This window comes from Chenopodium quinoa, unplaced genomic scaffold (genome assembly GCF_001683475.1).
Source record: "Chenopodium quinoa cultivar QQ74 unplaced genomic scaffold, ASM168347v1, whole genome shotgun sequence".
Lineage (NCBI taxonomy): Eukaryota > Viridiplantae > Streptophyta > Magnoliopsida > Caryophyllales > Amaranthaceae > Chenopodium > Chenopodium quinoa.
This window is the reverse complement of record NW_018744878.1, coordinates 4,205,532-4,224,124: the sequence shown is the minus strand read 5'-3', so window position 1 is coordinate 4,224,124 and position 18,593 is coordinate 4,205,532. Positions and strand designations below refer to the sequence as shown.

General features: G+C 35.5%; 3 protein-coding genes across 3 annotated transcripts; 1 reads left to right on the top strand and 2 right to left on the bottom strand.

Moving 5' to 3' along the window:
• Positions 1–398: 398 nt before the first annotated feature.
• On the bottom strand, positions 399–4,153 carry LOC110705624 (protein SYM1-like). The gene is made up of 3 exons (XM_021883527.1): positions 3,677–4,153; positions 2,458–2,549; positions 399–1,187 (listed from the first exon to the last, which is right to left on the bottom strand). The coding sequence occupies exons 1-3, from the start codon at positions 3,824–3,826 to the stop codon at positions 779–781; spliced, it is 651 nt and encodes a 216-aa protein (XP_021739219.1). The 5' UTR covers positions 3,827–4,153; the 3' UTR covers positions 399–778.
• Positions 4,154–8,723: 4,570 nt separating this feature from the next.
• On the top strand, positions 8,724–13,537 carry LOC110705622 (pentatricopeptide repeat-containing protein At5g25630-like). The gene is made up of 4 exons (XM_021883525.1): positions 8,724–8,877; positions 10,173–10,360; positions 11,206–12,096; positions 12,366–13,537. Exons 2-4 carry the CDS (start codon positions 10,277–10,279, stop codon positions 13,254–13,256), a joined length of 1,866 nt encoding a protein of 621 aa, XP_021739217.1. The 5' UTR covers positions 8,724–8,877; positions 10,173–10,276; the 3' UTR covers positions 13,257–13,537.
• Positions 13,538–13,870: 333 nt separating this feature from the next.
• On the bottom strand, positions 13,871–18,543 carry LOC110705623 (rhomboid-like protein 11, chloroplastic). Its single transcript, XM_021883526.1, has 7 exons — positions 18,220–18,543; positions 16,452–16,576; positions 15,287–15,372; positions 15,004–15,044; positions 14,741–14,907; positions 14,605–14,667; positions 13,871–14,040 (listed from the first exon to the last, which is right to left on the bottom strand). Exons 1-7 carry the CDS (start codon positions 18,464–18,466, stop codon positions 13,879–13,881), a joined length of 891 nt encoding a protein of 296 aa, XP_021739218.1. The 5' UTR covers positions 18,467–18,543; the 3' UTR covers positions 13,871–13,878.
• Between the last annotated feature and the right edge of the window lie 50 nt (positions 18,544–18,593).

Below are 18,593 nucleotides of genomic sequence, written 5' to 3'. Positions count from 1 at the left end.
CTCCTTGAATCCTGAAATCTTCGCTATTTCAGATTCATACTGTCCGGATTCTAAAGCCTGGATATAGGAAGGGTGTGAGTGTGTGAGCACACTTCTCATGTTCAACAACAGCAATCCCCTATCGAACATATACTTTCACATCTCAAGGCCTAAATTTATTGTTCAACAGTCTTCCAGCTGAGTACATCAACAAGCGAGCAAAATGACGAATACATACTTCATACAGCACTAATCCATCTATGGCGGGTACGAGTGTGCTAGCAAGCACAATATCCATTCTTTCCCCAGAAGAGAACAAGAGCTGAACCCTTGGGCTGTATTGAACACTACAACAATCGAGTTTTGTTGTCCTCTGATATAAATCACAAGGAAAATTATAAACAATTGGCAATCAGAGGTTGATAAAATCATTTGACATTTTCACATTTCCACTTCAAAACATTAAAAGGCACATGCTTCACCTACATGTTCAGCATTTTTTGCTCTTTCAAGAATTCAATCTTACAATTAGAAGAATTCCATGCCAGCAAGCAAGGAAAGCTTTAACATATCACCAGAATATGAACCTAAAATGTTTTTACTGGGAAAAAAATCGAGCATAATTTTGGTTTCTTTTGTATAAAGAGACCAATGCAATGATTGGATTTGAATGGACGACTTCAACAGTAGTTACCAAAAAAAACCATGTATGGGCATTGCATGATTCTTGAAAAAAAACTCTTCAATCTATGCTTCAGCATGTAAATTCAGGATCAAAGAAGCAACATAACAACCTCAATCATCCACCTTTGTCCTTTTGCCCCTCAAGATGAAGAAATTGTTTAAACCAATGTTTCCATGCTGCGTCTTCTTGTTGTTCGATCCAGGACAGAAAACAGCTATCTATTAAGCAGAAGACGTTGACATACAGAAGTTGGTACCTCACAGGTACATATCGAAAGTTAGCAACCTGAAGGATTGGCCATATACCACCTTCCAGAGCCAAGGCTGGGATAAAATCTCTCTTCACATCTTCTTTAATTTGAGGAACGCTCTTTCCATTAGTAAAACCCATGTATGTAAAGAAAACTAGTAAATCCACAGGCCCAAAGATGATCCCGTCAAGCGCAACTTTAGAGGCAACAAAACGAAAGGAATTTTGTTGCATTCTCATTCGCACCTTCAGGAAACGGTCTAGACCTTCATACCTTCAAGACAGAAATAATTTACAGCTATATTAATTCAGTAAATAAAAAGGAGTAACTCTTCCAACAACAGATAGCGTAGTTTACTGAACAGACTTGCATACAAAGAGCAAAAGTAATGCAAAAATAAAGTGGGACGATAAGATCCCTACCATCCTTAAAAAAACATGTGATTTGGTTATAATCTTGAGTGAAGCATTTTAAAGAAATTAATAGAGGAAAATTGCAGGATTAAGGCTTATGGTATTAAAGCTTTGATTCATTGATTGATTGAATAGAGGACAATTGTGCTATCCTACAAAACCCCTATTTCGGGGACAAAAAAAATTCAACAGTAAAAGGGGCAACTATAAAACAGAAACTTCATAGTTGAAAATGCAAGTCCTAAAAACTACTCCACTTTTTACTCATTTCATTATGCCTATTCTTTCCCTTCTCTTAGCACGCGCACTGAAAAGTATGTATTCATTAAGTATTTAATCATATACATCCCCATCATTTCATGCACAAACATCCACCATCCCCACACCCAAAGGATCAGCCTATAGGGATGAACCACAAAATTAAAATAACAGCAACTTATAGCCATTTTCTTATCTCTATAATCAACAAAACATCAGAGCTTATCAATCAATTACTCATGAAAGAAAAAACCAAGTTGGAGGCAAACAAAGCTACCAGGGTAAAAATATGAAACATAATGCTATCAAAGTAATGCATTACTTGCAGCAAAACTAAACCAAAAACTTAATGAACCAATACAGAGCACTAACAGTACTTCAATGTTGTGAAAGGAATCCTGCCAATTATCCTTAATGTGCTATTCTATGTTTTGATGCCATACAGATTTCATAGCTAGTAACCATATTAAGATTGGATCAAACCTCAGAAAAATAAAAGTCCATCAATAACCCTCCCTAATGATGGTGCTTGGCCAACTTGGGTGTAAGTATATATACAAGTAATACAACAATACTGATATTGTTAAACTCCGAAGTGATTATGTACTCAACATCTTATAATTCAAGATGAATACGATTAGAAATTTTGTTGTTTTCAAGTAAACATACTTGTTTAGGAACTCACTATCTACATTAACAATAGAAAAGAGACAAAAATGTTTGGTCAATAGGCATCTCATACACAAAACTATCAAGAAGAAAAAGAAAAAACATAATTTTGCATACATATTAGTTGTTTTAATGTACTGTGGCACAACCTCAATGTTGTACACAGATGTGAGTAGTGAACCAGTGATGAAGAAAAGACTAACCAGAAATGACCCACTGGTCCAATAAAACCAAAGCCAAACAAACTTGTTGCAGCAACCCTTTTCCAATTGATCTTCAATTTCTTGTCCTTTTCCTATGAAATGCAAAGAAGTAACAACTTATTACCTCCATAATAACTAAGAAGAGAATATGATGTCCTTATCCTGTTCGATTTTAAAGTTAAGCAATATGTTTTGTAGTAAAGGAATCAACACAATGAGCCATATTGATGGCACAGGCAGATCAAAGCCTTGTCCTAGCTCACAAATAGAAAATTAGAGTTGTATACGAAACAAAAAACAAACATTGATATCTCACAACCAACGACAGGCTCAAAACACAATCGCCTTTAAGCTTATTAGCAATTTAACATAAACCAACACAACCTTGCTCAGATAGGTTTAGAACCGATTAAAATGTAGCAGCATTGATCAATAGAAACACTACCAGACGGAAACAAGGTAAGAGACAGAAGCTCATATAACCATAGTTTTCAAAAGGCTAAGCAGACTAACTACTCTACACTAGCATAACCAATGAACACACTCACATGAGCACCCATCACAGATAATTCATACTTAACAATGGAACCAACTCAGTTAACTAGTAAATATCAGACTATAAATTGGATCTCCACCCATTAAATCTGCAAACAAAAATGCAACACATATAGCAATCGGAAAGAGAACTAATGAGGAAATCCTAAAGAAAATGCACATTGGCCTAATACAATCAATTAACACTGTTACACTGAAGACTGAATAATAACTATTTAACCTTTTAAACCATGCAAATTACAATTCTCATTCAGTACATTTAACCTTTGTTTTTCGATTCAAAATTTGTTGGAACGAAGATAATAGACTATTTTCCCAAATGGGAAATTCGCCATATAATTAAAGATTACCCAATTGTAAACAAACTAAGAACCTAAGAAATCAAGAATTTTGCACCAAAGATTCATCATAAGACCAAATTAAATTATTTTCCTAACAATTACCCAATATTTAAACAAACCAAAAACCCTAAATCAATTATACAAAAGAAAAATGCACTAAAGATTCTTCAAAAGCCCAAACTAGAATATTTCCCAAACAATTGAAATGCCCTAGAAAAAACCCAGAAAACGATCAAAAACAATAATCAGATAAACCCATTTCGCCAACAACCCATATTCAAATTAAAAAGATCCAAAAAATTCAAAGATTAAAAGATTCTTACAGAAATTTGGAGGGGTTTTTTGGCCATGGAAAAGGTAATGGTTTGAGCAGCAATATCCCCAACTCCCCAAAGTAATCCAGAACTTATCATTTGAGTCTTTACTGGGTGTACTGTCAAGCAATTCTGATACCATCTCCATAATCTCAACATTTTCCAAAAGCTAAAGAAAAAAACTGCAATTGATCGAAAAGAGAGAGAAATTGAGAGAAAGAGGGATGAATTTAGATGGGTTTTAAAGTTTTTGGGTGATTATTCGATTAGGCATTGAGATGCGGCAATGCCCCCCAAAAATTGTTGAAAATCAGGGCATATTGTGCATGTCATAGAAATTGTTGCAGTTTTAGATATTTCAGGGGGTTTTTTGAGGGGTTTAATTTTCGTTCTTTTGGCTAAAAGTGTAATACGTCTTTTGGTGGTGCTGTGTTTAGAGTTTAAGGGTCACAGCTAATTAGTGACCTGGGTGATCCTCAATTGTTTTTCTGGTGTTTTACCCGGTTCGCTTTTTGGGTTAATTCAGATTCGGGATCAATTGTGGGCAGTTAGGTCTCAATCCCCTCTCAATTGTTGTTGCGAGGATCATACACGGATCCTTCCTACCAAGTGTAGTCTCAATCACCACTACACCAACAGTCAATTGGTTGGTATGGAAGATTGTGGATATCACTTTTTTTTTTTTGAAACCGATCCTGGATATCACTTAAATATTAATTTGTTGGTATAATACTTTTTTGCATCTAAAAAATATTTAACCTTGATAGGAAAATTTCAATCGATAAATCACATTAAATACATATCGGATACAAATTAAATGAGTCATAGCAATTTAAAAACATTGTAATTATTGTAATTATTCATCGTTCTAATTGAGCCCAAATAAATACAATCGGTTACAAAACTTAATTTGGGTGATGAAAATTAAATTATTTTTTGTAACAACTGATTTAATTGATTTATTGTACAATCATAATTAATTGTACACACTTCACCCAAAAAAATAAAAAAATAAATTGTACACATATTTAATACATGCAATGTGATCGGTTTGATGGCGTGGCTAAATAAGAAAAAGAAAACGTCATGTGGCGATATGACACTCCTTGCCTTTGAGTTTTAATAATAACATTGATTAATGTCACATACTCCACATACATGATACATTGACACATCATCAAATTGATTTGCATGAGTAATAGGCATGAACACATGAACCATGGGAGCTATCCGGTATCGAATTTAGAAAGCGGTCTTTGTTATGCAATCTACTTATTACGAAGTATATGACTTATATTCCAGACAAGATAAAATCCGTTGTACACAAAAATAAAATGTATATAGAATACTGAACACAAATAAATAACCTTATTTCAAGTAGGTTTTTTTCAACGAGTTAATTTAATATAGGAAAAATGGAAAAGAAAAATCCAACCTTTCAACTTTTTCTTTACAAAGATCCAACCTTTTGATTATTCCTCAAAAATCCAACCTTTATACCCCTCCTTCTCCAACAGGTCCATTTTACTTGTGACCTGATAAACAGGTTAAAAAAGTTTTTTTTTATTTTATTTTTTTTATTATTTTTGCATTTTCTCTTCTCACTCCTATTCTTTCTCACTCCTCTCCTCTCCTCTCCTCTCACCTCAACCACCAACCCCACCTCCGTCACCACACTCAACACTTCTGCCGATTTCCACCAACCCTCAACGGCAACAAAGACGGCGATGTAAATAGCCCGAATATCAACGGATATCATGATCCGAATGACACGGTTGATCAACACAGCAGCATAAACAACGGCCATGATTACTCTACAACTGAGAATGGGGTGAGAGCACTGAATCTGATTGAAGATGAGGTGGAGAGAGAAATTGATGCTGAAATTGAAGAAGATCGAGGATGAACAGAGGATGGCGGTGGACTTGGATAGTGCGATGAGGAGAGCAATTGAGGGAGATGAGAGCCGGCGAAATGCCCCGTTGTCGCGTCGGAGAATGCAGTGAGAGTGATGGAAACTGGTGGTTGTGCGTTTGGAGTTGCGGGGCTGTGCGTTTGGAGATGCGGGGCTGGGCGTTTTGGAGTTGCGAGGCTGTGCGTTTGGAGTTCCGGGGCTGGGCATTTTGGAGTTGCGGGGTTTGGGTTTGGACGGAGGTGCGGCTGGGCGTGAGTGTTGGTGGCTGGGCAGTGGGGTTGGTGGCTGGGCGTGAGTGTTAGTGGTTGGGCGGTGGAGTTGGTGGCTGGGCAGTGGAGTTGGTGGCTGGGCGTGAGTGTTGGTGGCTGTGCTGGGTTCCGGTGGGCGGTGGGTTGGGGTGGTCAGGGAAGGGAAGGGAGAGGGTGGAGCTGGTTTGCTGAATTTTTTTTTTTCTTTTTCTTTTAATTTTTTTTTGTTTTTTAATAATTAAAAATATAATTAACCTATTAATAGATGACACGTGGAATATGACTTACAAAAATCGGTCATCAACAGGTAATGGACCTATTGAAGAAGGAGGGTATTTTTGTAAAGAAAAAGTTGAAAGGTTGGATTTTTCTTTTCCATTTTTTCCTTTAATATATATGGCTCAACTAATGACAAAATTTAACTAGTGGTGTGACTATTGACAAAAATGTCACACAAATCAAATGGTGGTCTACCTCTCCTTAGAACCAACTCCACATCAAAACTATCTATAGGCTAACAATTTTATTTTAGTATTTTATATATATATATATATATATATATATATATATATATATATATATATATTAGTTAAAGTCCCGTGCAATGCACGGATTTTTAATAACTTATATAGCGAATTACGACATTAATTTAACAATTATATGCTTAAAAAAAAGAATTACAGTAAAATATATACATTCAAAAATATTTCGTTTGAGTGCGTGGCAAAAATATAATCATTAAACTGGAAAGTAAATATTAAAATATTTCGTTTGGGTGCGTATGGAAAAAATATAATCGTTAAACTGGAAAGTAAATATTACTTGTATAGGCTATAAATATTTTTCATAAGGAAAGATAAAGAGTGGAGAGAAAATTTATAACCATTGAATGACATGTGTCATCACTGGTTTCGCTTTTAGTATTAAGTGATTGATTAATATAATACATGTCGTCATTACAGTTGGTTGCATAAGAAACTTTGAGAAAGACTTAGCATAATTTACACTAATCTAAACATGATTTTGTCTTTCCTAATCCATACAATTTTAGGAAATATATTTAATGCTTATATGCAATCCTTAGAGCTACATATAAGATATAATCTTATAATTATATTCTAATCTTATAATTATATTCTAATATATGCTCCCTTTTCTTCGTCGTCTAACAAACCCTTTATAGCAACCTTCAATCTCTAGTAGCATGTGCTACAAACTTACCATGACCATCATTCCATCGTTATAACCAAGCATGCTTGGTGAACCCCACCAACTACAAATGCTTGGGAGTATCTACTCTCAAGTGGACTTCAAGAGTTGGCTCGCTAAAGCTATGAGAGGTGTCGGTTCAATAAAGTCTTTCATTTTACCTTAAAAAAAAATCAGTCCATCAATAATAAAATTCAGCCCAACCTTTTCCATTACAATCCCACATCCAAACTTGACTTTAAAATATTCGTAACACCTTCAAAATTGCATCATGGGGTTGATAAATAGAGTAGGATTTTTACTAATTGGTGACGAAAACATTGTGAATGATAGAGAATATCTATAGAATATTCTCATCCTAGATTTAGGATATATTTTGTATAAGATTATCTTTGATATCCGTACATATCTTATAGTTACCTAATATGATTAGGTTTCTTATTGTAACCCTATAAATATTGATCAATGGAAATCACTCTAATCAAGGAGTTTTACAGTATCTGACATGGTATCACAGCTTAGGTTAGATCTTGGGATTATATACAAAAATTCTCACCCTGCCGGTGGGTTAGAAAATTAAACCCACCGGCGGGATATACAAAGTTTTTTATGCTTCCGCAAACACACATATAGATTGTTTTTTCTTTTCTCAAAGTTTTTTTTTAAGAATCTCTATGTAACCTTGCGCCTCCCACCAACAGTAGCAATCGCGAAAGCCTCCTCCATCACTGTTGGCAATCGCATACACTACCGCCTCCCACTACTGGCAGTAACCACATCTGTCAATCTACTCCATGTGCCGCACTCTATTTCCACCTCCCCATGACCAACAATGATTCTTACATTTCCTCATTGGTTTTTTTTTAACACATAATCACATAGATTTTGTTTTGGTGGTGGTATATCACAATAAGGTCAACTTTTGCACATCTCTTTTGCTATCAAGTTAGCTCCTTTTATTGTTGCAGCACTTGGAATCTTTGTGGAGTATTACTTCTTGCTACCTAGTTTCTCTTTTGAGAATTGATTAATTTCAAGCGGTGGGATTTAATCTTTTCTTGCGCAATTTTATTTGTTTTTCTTCAACTGTGATTTCACGTAGTAGTGTAGTGTCTTCTTCCCGATGATGGTTTGATCCCTTCACTTATTCTTCTCTGGATCTGCAACTTGGCCCAAGTATATGCGTGACTCTTCTCCTTCGGCCTAGAAGCGCATATCTCTACTATACGTAGGTCGTGGTTGTTGCTTCTCATCGTCATCACTAGCACACGTCTACTACTTCTCTTTTGATCATGGGTTACTATACTATCCTTACCGTTCGATGCGTGATTCAGATCCATTCTGAGCATCCGATTTTCTCCCGCTCTGACTGCGGGGGTGTGATAGAGAATATCCATAGAATATTCTCATCTTAGGTTTAGGATATATTTTGTATAAGATTATCTTTGATATCTGTACATATCTTATAATTACCTAATATAATTAGATTTCTCATTGTAACCCTATAAATATTGATCAATAGAAATCACTCTAATAAGGAGTTTATATTATCTAACAGTGCAAAATCACAACATCGATGCCAATGAGCCACATAACACAAACCATCACTTTCATGAGACAAATTGTGTGAAGGCTAAGAAGTTGGCGAATTTCTAATTATCCAAACTCCAATATATCTCCGAATCCCTTGTAACAGTGTGTGTGGATAGTAACACCCCACTACCCACACGTCACTAATCATCTCAATACTCCATTTATTCTGCTCATTTTTTCATCTCCTTTTTCTCTTTTCTTGCAATTATTTCTAAGAAGAACACTTCATCATCATCATTCATCAGGTACTATTTCTGCCCCCTTTTTTTTTTGTACCTGTTTAACAATTATGTTAATTAATTTCTGGGTTTTGATTTGTTTTTTGAGATGGGCTGAATTAATTCAAGTTTGTCGTCGGATTTTTGTGGGTTTTATGGTGTAAGATTATCTTTTAGTTTATGGGTTTTCAAAAATATTGGAACTTTGGAAGTTGGTTTTGGTCTACATTACTTGTGATGCTGCTTTGTATGGGGGTAATTTATGGGATTTTGCTTGAATTGTTTATGCTTTCCTTGATATTCTTAGAAGGGATTCTTAGAAATTGGATAATATTTGCTGATTGAAGTATAATGGATAGTTTCATGGTGAATTTAGGAAAGAGGAGAACAGCTCTAAACTAATTAATTTGACCTATTTTTCAGGAATTTGTGTTTAGCCTATGATCTTTAATGTATGCTTTTGAAATATGCAACAAGTATTTCTTTTGAGAATCAAGTGTCAACAATATAATCTAGAATGAGAACAGGAAAGGGCTAAATGATGTTAAGCTGTAGACTTAAAAGACTTTTTAGGTCTTTAGATGTGAAGTTTGGCTAAATTAACCGTCTTCTTGATGCCCCCCAATTGCGAAGGCAGTGAGATGAGAGGGAAATGGGGTTTGGAAGGGAAGAAGATTATTGATTAAAGCTTTCAGGATAATTTATTTGCTGATCAAGACAATACTGTAGCCCAATATTGGTTTTACTACATGTGACTGTGTCTGATCTAGGGCTAAGTAATGGATCTTCATTATATGAGACTCTTTTTGTTATGCTTTTTGTCGGGTGCCCCTGCCAGCCTGATTATCTTAGCTTTTATTGGGGACAGGAGTTGGAATGGGATTGTGTTCTGCATACAAGTATTGTATCAAAAAACCATATGTATTCTTCTTATTTTACTTTTTTTTACTTACCTTTAAACTAGTTAGTTTTTTTTGGGGGTGTAGTTATTAATCTTAGCAAAACCTTTTTTTATCTACAATTGGAGATTATCTTATATATCACTATATCAGTGACTCAGTGTATTATAATGTAGTCACCGGTATTGTGAGAATATACTCATATTTCATATTTGATTTAAAAAATGCTTTAGTTCTGTGTTTTACAAGTCTTTGATGTTCAATTGTTTCACCAATCACCTCCCATTATCATCAGTTAACTGAATTCTACTATGAAATGCCCTCTTTCTGCCCTTGTAAAAATGGGATGTGAAATGAACACTATGGTTTTTATCAGCGATTGCTTCAGTTCTTCACTTTTAACTGGTATTGCATGTCTATTAGAGAAAAGAATAATCATGGTGGAGTTATGAACCTGGGGCTTGTGTAAAGTGACAAGCTATCTGGAAATTCAGTTTGATATCTGAAATAGTATACTTGTGGAAGATATGGCTCATTTCTATGCTCTGCTCAAGCCCCCAGAAGCAGCTTCTGTCACAAAGAGAGAAATGGTTCAACCTATACCAGCAAAGGTAAAGTGTTCAAACTGATAGACTTAGGTACATTGCCTTAAGCCCTCTTTTTGAGAGCTCAGGTGTTGTCATTGTTCTTAATTCTTTCATGTTCTTTGCAAAGTTCAGAGTGTAACTAATTGAAACGGAGATCCTGAAAACTGTTTAAGTGGATTGGTTACCCCCCCCCCCCCCCCCCCGACACTTTCTAATTATCCAGCTAATACAAGGTTTCCTATTAGCTCATTCAGATTAATGTCATTACATTATCCACAAGCTGGAACTAACACCCGCATTAAGTCTTTTGTTTGTAAGTTGCTTCTGAAATAGTATTGCCTGGGTAGCATCTGCATTCCTGCTCTATTTTTTATCAGACCTTTTGGTTTCTGCTTCTTCCTCACAAACTATCTAATCTCTCACTTCTGTATTTCTAAACGATATGGGTACTGGTTGAAAAGTAAAAGTTTCTTGATTTTTTTTTCACTAGACTCACTCTTTAGACTCTTTAGTATTTACCCAAGCCACTAGAGGAAAATTCTAACATATCTTGAACGCAGCAATATACTTTTCCAGAATCCAATTGTCAATCTTAAGACTGATTTATCCTGCTCTCTACAGGGCACTGGCTAAAAGCTAACAGGAAAACTATTTTGGGACAGAGGGAGTACTTTTTATAAAATAATACCAAGTAAAAACTAGTAAATTTTGGAATATTATTTGTTTTTTTTCCCCCCTCTAATGACCTCTAATCTACCTTTCACCAAACACCCTGAATACAAATTTATACATTGATGTATCGAATGTGTTGAGGTTGTAGTAATTAGTCAGTCTAACTATATTGTGAGTTTGTGACGTGCTTGTTTCAGGGACACAAAATAGGTGTTATCCAGCTATACCCAGATCCGGAATCAGTTTGCTGTGCTTCGTGTTTGAAAAAATCTAGTTGCAAAATAGTCCGTACTAAAACAAAGATGATGAACATTTTGCTAGAAAAAGGAAAGGCTGAAGATGCCCTGTCAATGTTTGAGCAGTTAATTGAAAATGGACACATTCCATCACTGATAACATACACTACTCTGTTAGCTTGTATGACCATGCTGAAACGTTTTGAATTCATACACCCAATCATCTCCCAGGTTGAAAAAAATGGGATGAATCCTGATTCTGTGTTTTTCAATGCTGTTATAAATGCATTTGCAGAATCAGGAAATATGGAGGAAGCTATGAAAGCTTTTCTGAAAATGAAAGATAATGGATACAGAGCTAGTACCAGCACCTACAATACATTGATTAAAGGGTTCGGCATTGCTGGTCATCCTGAAGAATCAATGAAATTGCTTGAACAGATGTCCTTGAATGGGATGGCAAAACCCAATCTCAGGTCATACAATGTATTGGTTAGGGCTTGGTGTAGCAAGGGAAATATTACACAGGCATGGAATGTAGTCCACAAAATGATAGCTTCTGGCCTGAAGCCAGATACTGTTACCTACAACACTCTAGCAACAGCTTATGTTCAGAATGGTGAAACTAAGTTGGCAGAGGAGATGATATCAGAGATGCTAAGCAACAATGTACAACCGAATGAAAGAACTAGCTGTATCATATCAAGTGGATATTGTAAAGAAGGTAAACTGAGGGATTCTATAAGATTTATCAATAAGATGAAAGGAGTTAAAGGACGTCCCAATCTTGTCATTTTCAATTCTTTGATCAAAGGCTTTCTGGATAATACAGACCGGGAGGGGGTTGATGAGGTGAGTTTTCACATTTCTCTACTCTGCCCTTGGTATATTACAAGATTAGTGCTTTCTGCAGATAAAGTGATTTTGTTATGATAAGAATCATTCAATTGGTCTATATCCCATATTCTTTCAGTACACTATGTGGTACTTGTTGTTTCATGTCTGTCATCACACCAATTTGTCTTTTGTGATTTGATGCTCCATACTATAAGTTTAGGTTTGATTTTTCTTGTGAACCATTGTTGTGATGAAATATTAATCATGTGCAGTATCTCTAACAGGTTTTGAGATTAATGGAAGAATATGGACTGAAACCAGATGTAATTACATGTAGCACAATCATGAACGCATGGAGTGCTGCAGGTTTCATGGACAAGTGCCAAGAAATATTTGATCATATGGTTAAATCTGGAATTAAACCTGATGCTCATGCATATAGCATTCTCGCTAAAGGTTATACACGTGCAAGGAAGCCTGAGAAGGCCGAGGAAATACTAAACCATATGATAAATACAGGTCTTCGTCCTAATGTTGTGATGTTCACAACTGTAATCAATGGCTGGTGCAGTACAGGAAACATGGAATGTGCAAACAAAATCTTTAAGAATATGTGTGATTATTGGGTATCACCAAATCTGAAAACCTTTGAAACACTAATTTGGGGATATGGAGAGGCAAAGCAACCGTGGAAATCTGAAGAAATGCTTCAGATGATGGAAGAATTCGGTGTCCAGCCTGAAGAAAGCACCTTTACACTCATTGCTGAAGCTTGGCAAGCTGCTGGTGTAGCTAAAGAAGTGGGTAGAGTTCTTGTTTCTGCAAGAAACCAAGCATTGACTGATCAAAGAAATAGCCCTGAGGAGCTGCCAGTTGTAAGTTCAGAAGATGCATATCAGAAACAGCTGTCTAACTCATCGCATTCTGACATGTTATTGGCAACCAATGGAGTTATTGGTGATTCTAAAGGGTCTGGCCCTAGTACCATTAAAAGCCGATTGGTACTAAGAGATGCATCAGAAACTCCCTGGAATACTGCTGCTAAGTCCATTAATGCTGCTCAAGCTTGTCGATTTGGGACCAGACCACCCATCATTTGTCGGAAGCAATCTCATGGGCAACCAAGTTTGTACAGCCACCTTGCTCTCTCATGTACATTGGTTTTCTTAAACTGAGAGGAATTTGGGTGTTCCATGTCTTGGAATGTTACAGGAGTGAATACTCGTCTTACACCCATTTAATGTTGTAGATACTAAGTTCTCCCTGTTCAACTAATGTTGTAACTTACTGGGCATAATTACTTGCTTAGCTAGGTACAAAATTTGGTAGTACAGAAAGCAAAAAAACTGTAAAGGGCATTTTGGTAATGTCATGAAAACACTCATTACTTCAGAGGTGTATTATTTTTAGTCTCGAATACTCTATTTTTAGTCTTATGACAAATATTTGAAACGCATGCGAAAGAAATTATTGTACTTCTGTTGCCATTTTCCATATAATTATGGAAGCAGGTACTTAAAGAGAAGACATACTTTCAGAAAATTATTTTATGTAACAATTCATTCATCAATTCATTATACAGCCTAAAATGGTCTCTATATATGCAAACCTAGGTTTGCTCGAAACTGTTATGCACAACAGCTTGTAATAGGCCCGTTTGTTATCCTGCTGGCAACTTTCGTTTTTCATCAACCCTCAATACATATTGTAATTAGGGAAGGAAATCAGCACAGCAGCTATGCTTCAACTCTTTTAAGTGGCTTTCTTTGTGTTACAGTATGTATCAGGCTTCTCAGGCTACCCTTCTGACGGATCAGATGGAACCCTACTTAGTAACCATACCAAAAGTACCCCAACCAAAGCACCTGATAGATGCGCAATGTGGTTGACATTCTGTAACGAGTAGGTTCCAATGAAGCCATTGGACAAACCAGTTGATGCTTGAGCTGCTTCCATCACCTAACATGATAAGAGGATAGATAGAAAAATTATGTTTGGGCAGCATATCTTAGTTCCCAGGTAAGGTGCAAAATTAAGAGAGATAAAACAAAAATATAGGCAGTCATATACTCATACAGGTATACCATCAGAGTCTTTCTTTACAGTAAAAAAAATCCCAATAACCATATATTAGTTTGCCTATCTTTAATATGAACTATCAGTATTCTTCTGAAGCAAAGATTTCATAAAGCAGAAAGAAGTCGCATACAAACAACCAGGTCACACTCAATGAAAGCATGAAATAATTGGAAACCATTTGGTAGTTATTACACTAATCAATGACGGTTGTAGTGTTTACAAAGACACCAAGAGTTCATAACCACAATAAGCATTTTGAATTATTATGTTACATAACATTCACAGTTCAGAAGAAAGAATCTTTTATGTGTATCATGACATGTTAAACTGGTATTAGTTGAAATTCTTTTTTTCCTAATGATAGGTATAAAGTTGTCTTATTTAGCTGGGTTACACAAGATACTTGATACAATTATAAACTTGGAGGGGAATTGGAGTACTCACCTTCTCTATCACAAATTGGCCCAATATGAGCACTTCAAGAATCTTTCTCCAATCCAATGACATCTGCAACCAGCTAGGAAAGTCAGGCACAGTGAGGCATGGCCTGCTATATATACATTCTAAACCTCAATATTACCTTCACAAGGACGCTTATTGCAAACAAGCCGAAAACGGCACCAGAGGCTCCAACAGAAACTGCATTTCTTGGGAGAACCAACCAAGAAACAAGGTTTGCACCAGCACCTGTTAGAATATAAGAAAGCCACAATGCAAAGCTACCTTCTTCCTCTTCCACGAGCTTCCCTACACATATAGTGGAAAGCCACTCCAATTTTCATATTGTGCAAGAACGAGGCGTTCAGACCACATTCCAAATTCAACATAAACAAATTGTCTTACCGAAAATGTAAAGAAAGAACAGATTGCTGGAAAGATGGTTCCTGCAGATGACAGCAGCAGCTAAAATTTACTGAAAGACAAGACCAGGACATGGGTTTTGCACTATTGCTGAGCCCGAACACTAAAAATTTAATTTTTTTTTTCTTTTTTTTTTGGTTGGGAAAATAGGACTTTTAGATGTGGCATACAATTGAGGCTCTCTCCTAACTTATGCAATAGTTCTTATACGCTGCACTCTACTCGATCAAGTACTCATTAGTGCATAATAGTTGTGGAACCTTACCAATTTGCATGACAAAATGCAGCTGTCACAAACTGGTACCAAGCAGGTCGATTGTGGAACAAGTATAGGGCTTTGATGTCTCGAACCTGAGATTTATATGAAGATAAAAACAGGAGATAACTGAGCTACCTGATGCAACGACTCTACAATAGCAAAAAAAAAAAAAAAAAAAAAATTAAAAAAAAAAAAAAAAAAAAGGCAACCCCCACATGGTGAACAAATATATATCAATTTATTAGATAATTAGCGCAGCATTAGGGTTTCTGATAGAGAATTTTTCAATATTAAGTATAATTAGGGGAATCAATAGCTTCAAGTTATACTACTCCCTCCGTCCCTTATTGATAGTCCATTATGGAAAGTTTTCACGGGAACTAATAAACATAAATAAGATGTAGTAAAGTACATTGGAAAGTAAATTTACATTGGATATGCAAAAAAGTAGAGAGAGAAAGTAATAAAAAGTACATGGAAAAGCAAAATTTACATGGGAAAGTTAAATTTACACAAATATTGTTGCAAATTTGAGAGAGTTTTGATGTAAAATTCATATTAATGGTACTAGAAAAAAGCAAATGGGACTATTATTTTCGGACTTAAACTTGGCCATAAGGAACTATCAATAAGGGACGGAGGGAGTATTAAAAAGTTTCAGTGTTGATAGGCATTATCAAGGATGACAAATTTAATAAAATATATGATTGGCACAAACAATTAAGTTTCATGTCTCTCCTCACCAAAATTTGCATGACAAAGTGCAAAGTTTGCTAAGGTCTTTTCATACTTTTTGAAAATACTGTAGATAATTACTTAAGCCCTCCGTCTCCGAAAGAACGACCCTTTTGGGTTGATTTTGCGGGTATTAATAAAGTTAAATAAAAGAGGTAAAAGTATATTGGAAAGATAAATTTATATGGGGCTTACAAAAAAGTAGAGAGAGATAGTAATAAGAGTATATGGAAAAACAAAATTTTATATGGGGAAACTAATTTTGCACAAATATTGTTGCAAATTGGTGGGTATTTTAATGCTAATGGGTCATTCTTTTTGGGACTAAAATTAGGCCAAATAGGTCGTTCTTTCGGGGACGAAGGGAGTGATAAGTATGTTAACCAAAATAAGTGGCAATTACTATCTTAACCAAAAGAAGTGACATATAAAGTACCAGAAAGATGTGATCTGCCACATATATAGCAAGGTTAAGAAGAATAATCCAGAATATTGCGTTCACCCTCTTCTCTGGTTTGCGTCTCCCATATTGTTTCCCAAGCTCCAGCTGTGACATTGAGTCTGTAAAAGGTTTTAATATACTGCTTACAAAAGTACCCACTTTAATATCTATAAAGCTTGTCTGAAGGTTAAAAAATGATAAAGCTAATTAATGAAAATTACTTGAGCATAATAAGTAAAAGAAAATTAAATACTTGAGGTGATTGAATTAGTGTATAATTGCATATGACAGACACATCACAGTTGTCATGCAACTATACATTTTGATCTCAGTCAAAGCAATTCATATTAAACCTTAAAGCTAAAGTACACCATTTTTCTTTCATCTGTACTGATCAAGAAGCTGTAACTTGTAAGGCTAATAGAAGTATATTAAAACCTGTACTGATCAAGAAGCTTCCCTGTAGTCTACTTGTGACATTGCCATTTTCATTAAATAAAGAGATCACTATTTGTCTTCCAAGCTTATATTCATCTGATTGTAAAACTCAAGTATAACCGATGAAAGAAGATAAACTAAAAAAAAAATTGATTTAAGAATTAAGCATAACACGGCTTTAAGAATTCTTCTAGGAAAGGAACCTCACTCCCTCAGAATGCTAAACCAACTATTGAAAGCATACCATCTATCGAATCATCAACCTTACTCCCAAATAGAAAATTCATGAATCTTCATCTAAATACAGAGTGATTTACAGTTGGAACTCCAGAAGATAGCATCAGCCTCTTGTTCTTTCCAAAACCCAACTTCAAATTCAGGTTTGTAAGTTTACAGAATAGACCCAACCACACCTTTGAAACCTTGCCAGTTAATCCTCTACAATTGAATCAGTTACAAATACTCAGCAATACATTTATAAGTTACAATCATCTTCCATATATATAAATTCTCATCTTCAACAACGACTTACTCAAGAAGTTCGATACTCCTCCACTCAATAAGAAAGGAGTGTAAAATACAGCAATCCACACTAATACACTAAGCAACCCTTACTTAGCTTAAATTTCTCACAACATTTAGTAAAGCCAAATAAACCTATCCCATCAAAGTCACATGCATTCATTTATATCATCAACCAAGTAGCTCATGTTCAAAAGTAAAACTCAACACATACACGCTTGTCATCCATTGATCAACTCCATGTACAAGTCTTCTTGAGGGCAAGTTATCTAATATACACCCGGGTGTCATGTACCTAATACAGTATTATCACACCACACTACTTATAATCTCTAACACTTCATTTAGAGAACCTAAAGGCTAAATATTCACAATCTAATTCTTATGTAAATAAGCAATACACAGCATAAATGTAATAATTCCAACTAAAGCTAGCACACTAGATAACAGCATAAACTCTTAATAACCTCTACAGTCAATGGCATAAAGCTTCTAAATTCACCCCAAAACCTCAAATTATAACATTACCAGCATAAAATTCATGCTTCCTAAACAACAAATTCCCAAAAATGTTTAAATAAAAATATTGCACACAAATCATCAAGAAATCAGCTAAAATCCCCTTCCTTGAATTAACTAAAACATATCAACATCAAAACAAGGGCAACATCATACAAAATTTGATTAATTAAATCCCAACAAAATCAACAAGTCTAATAATATAACCCCCATCAATATATAAACATTCATATAAAAATTAGAACTCCCTCGATTATTGTTAGAGAAGAGAAAGAAAGGGTACCAGAATCACTAAATTTGCAAAAATGGCGAAACCCAGAAGTGGGGTGGTGAGGATAAGCAAAAGGGGAAGAACGAGAGATGGAAACATAATTGGGATTGGAAAGTTTTGGTTTTCTGTGAAAATTGGAGAGAGAAATGGCGCCAAAGACATGGAATTTGGGGTTAAATGGAGGTCGAAAGATAGGTATGAACATCCCATTTGTAGAAGAGAATGGTCTTAGTGCTAGGAATTGCTGGACTTGTGCCATTCTCTGTCTCCCACTCTCTACCCCTTGTCCCCTTTGCTTGGTTCACTACTTGAATGTTGAGTTACCTCAATTTGTGTGTGTTTGTCTTTGTAAAGAAATTGAGTTAAGGGAGTAAGGGTATATTCTG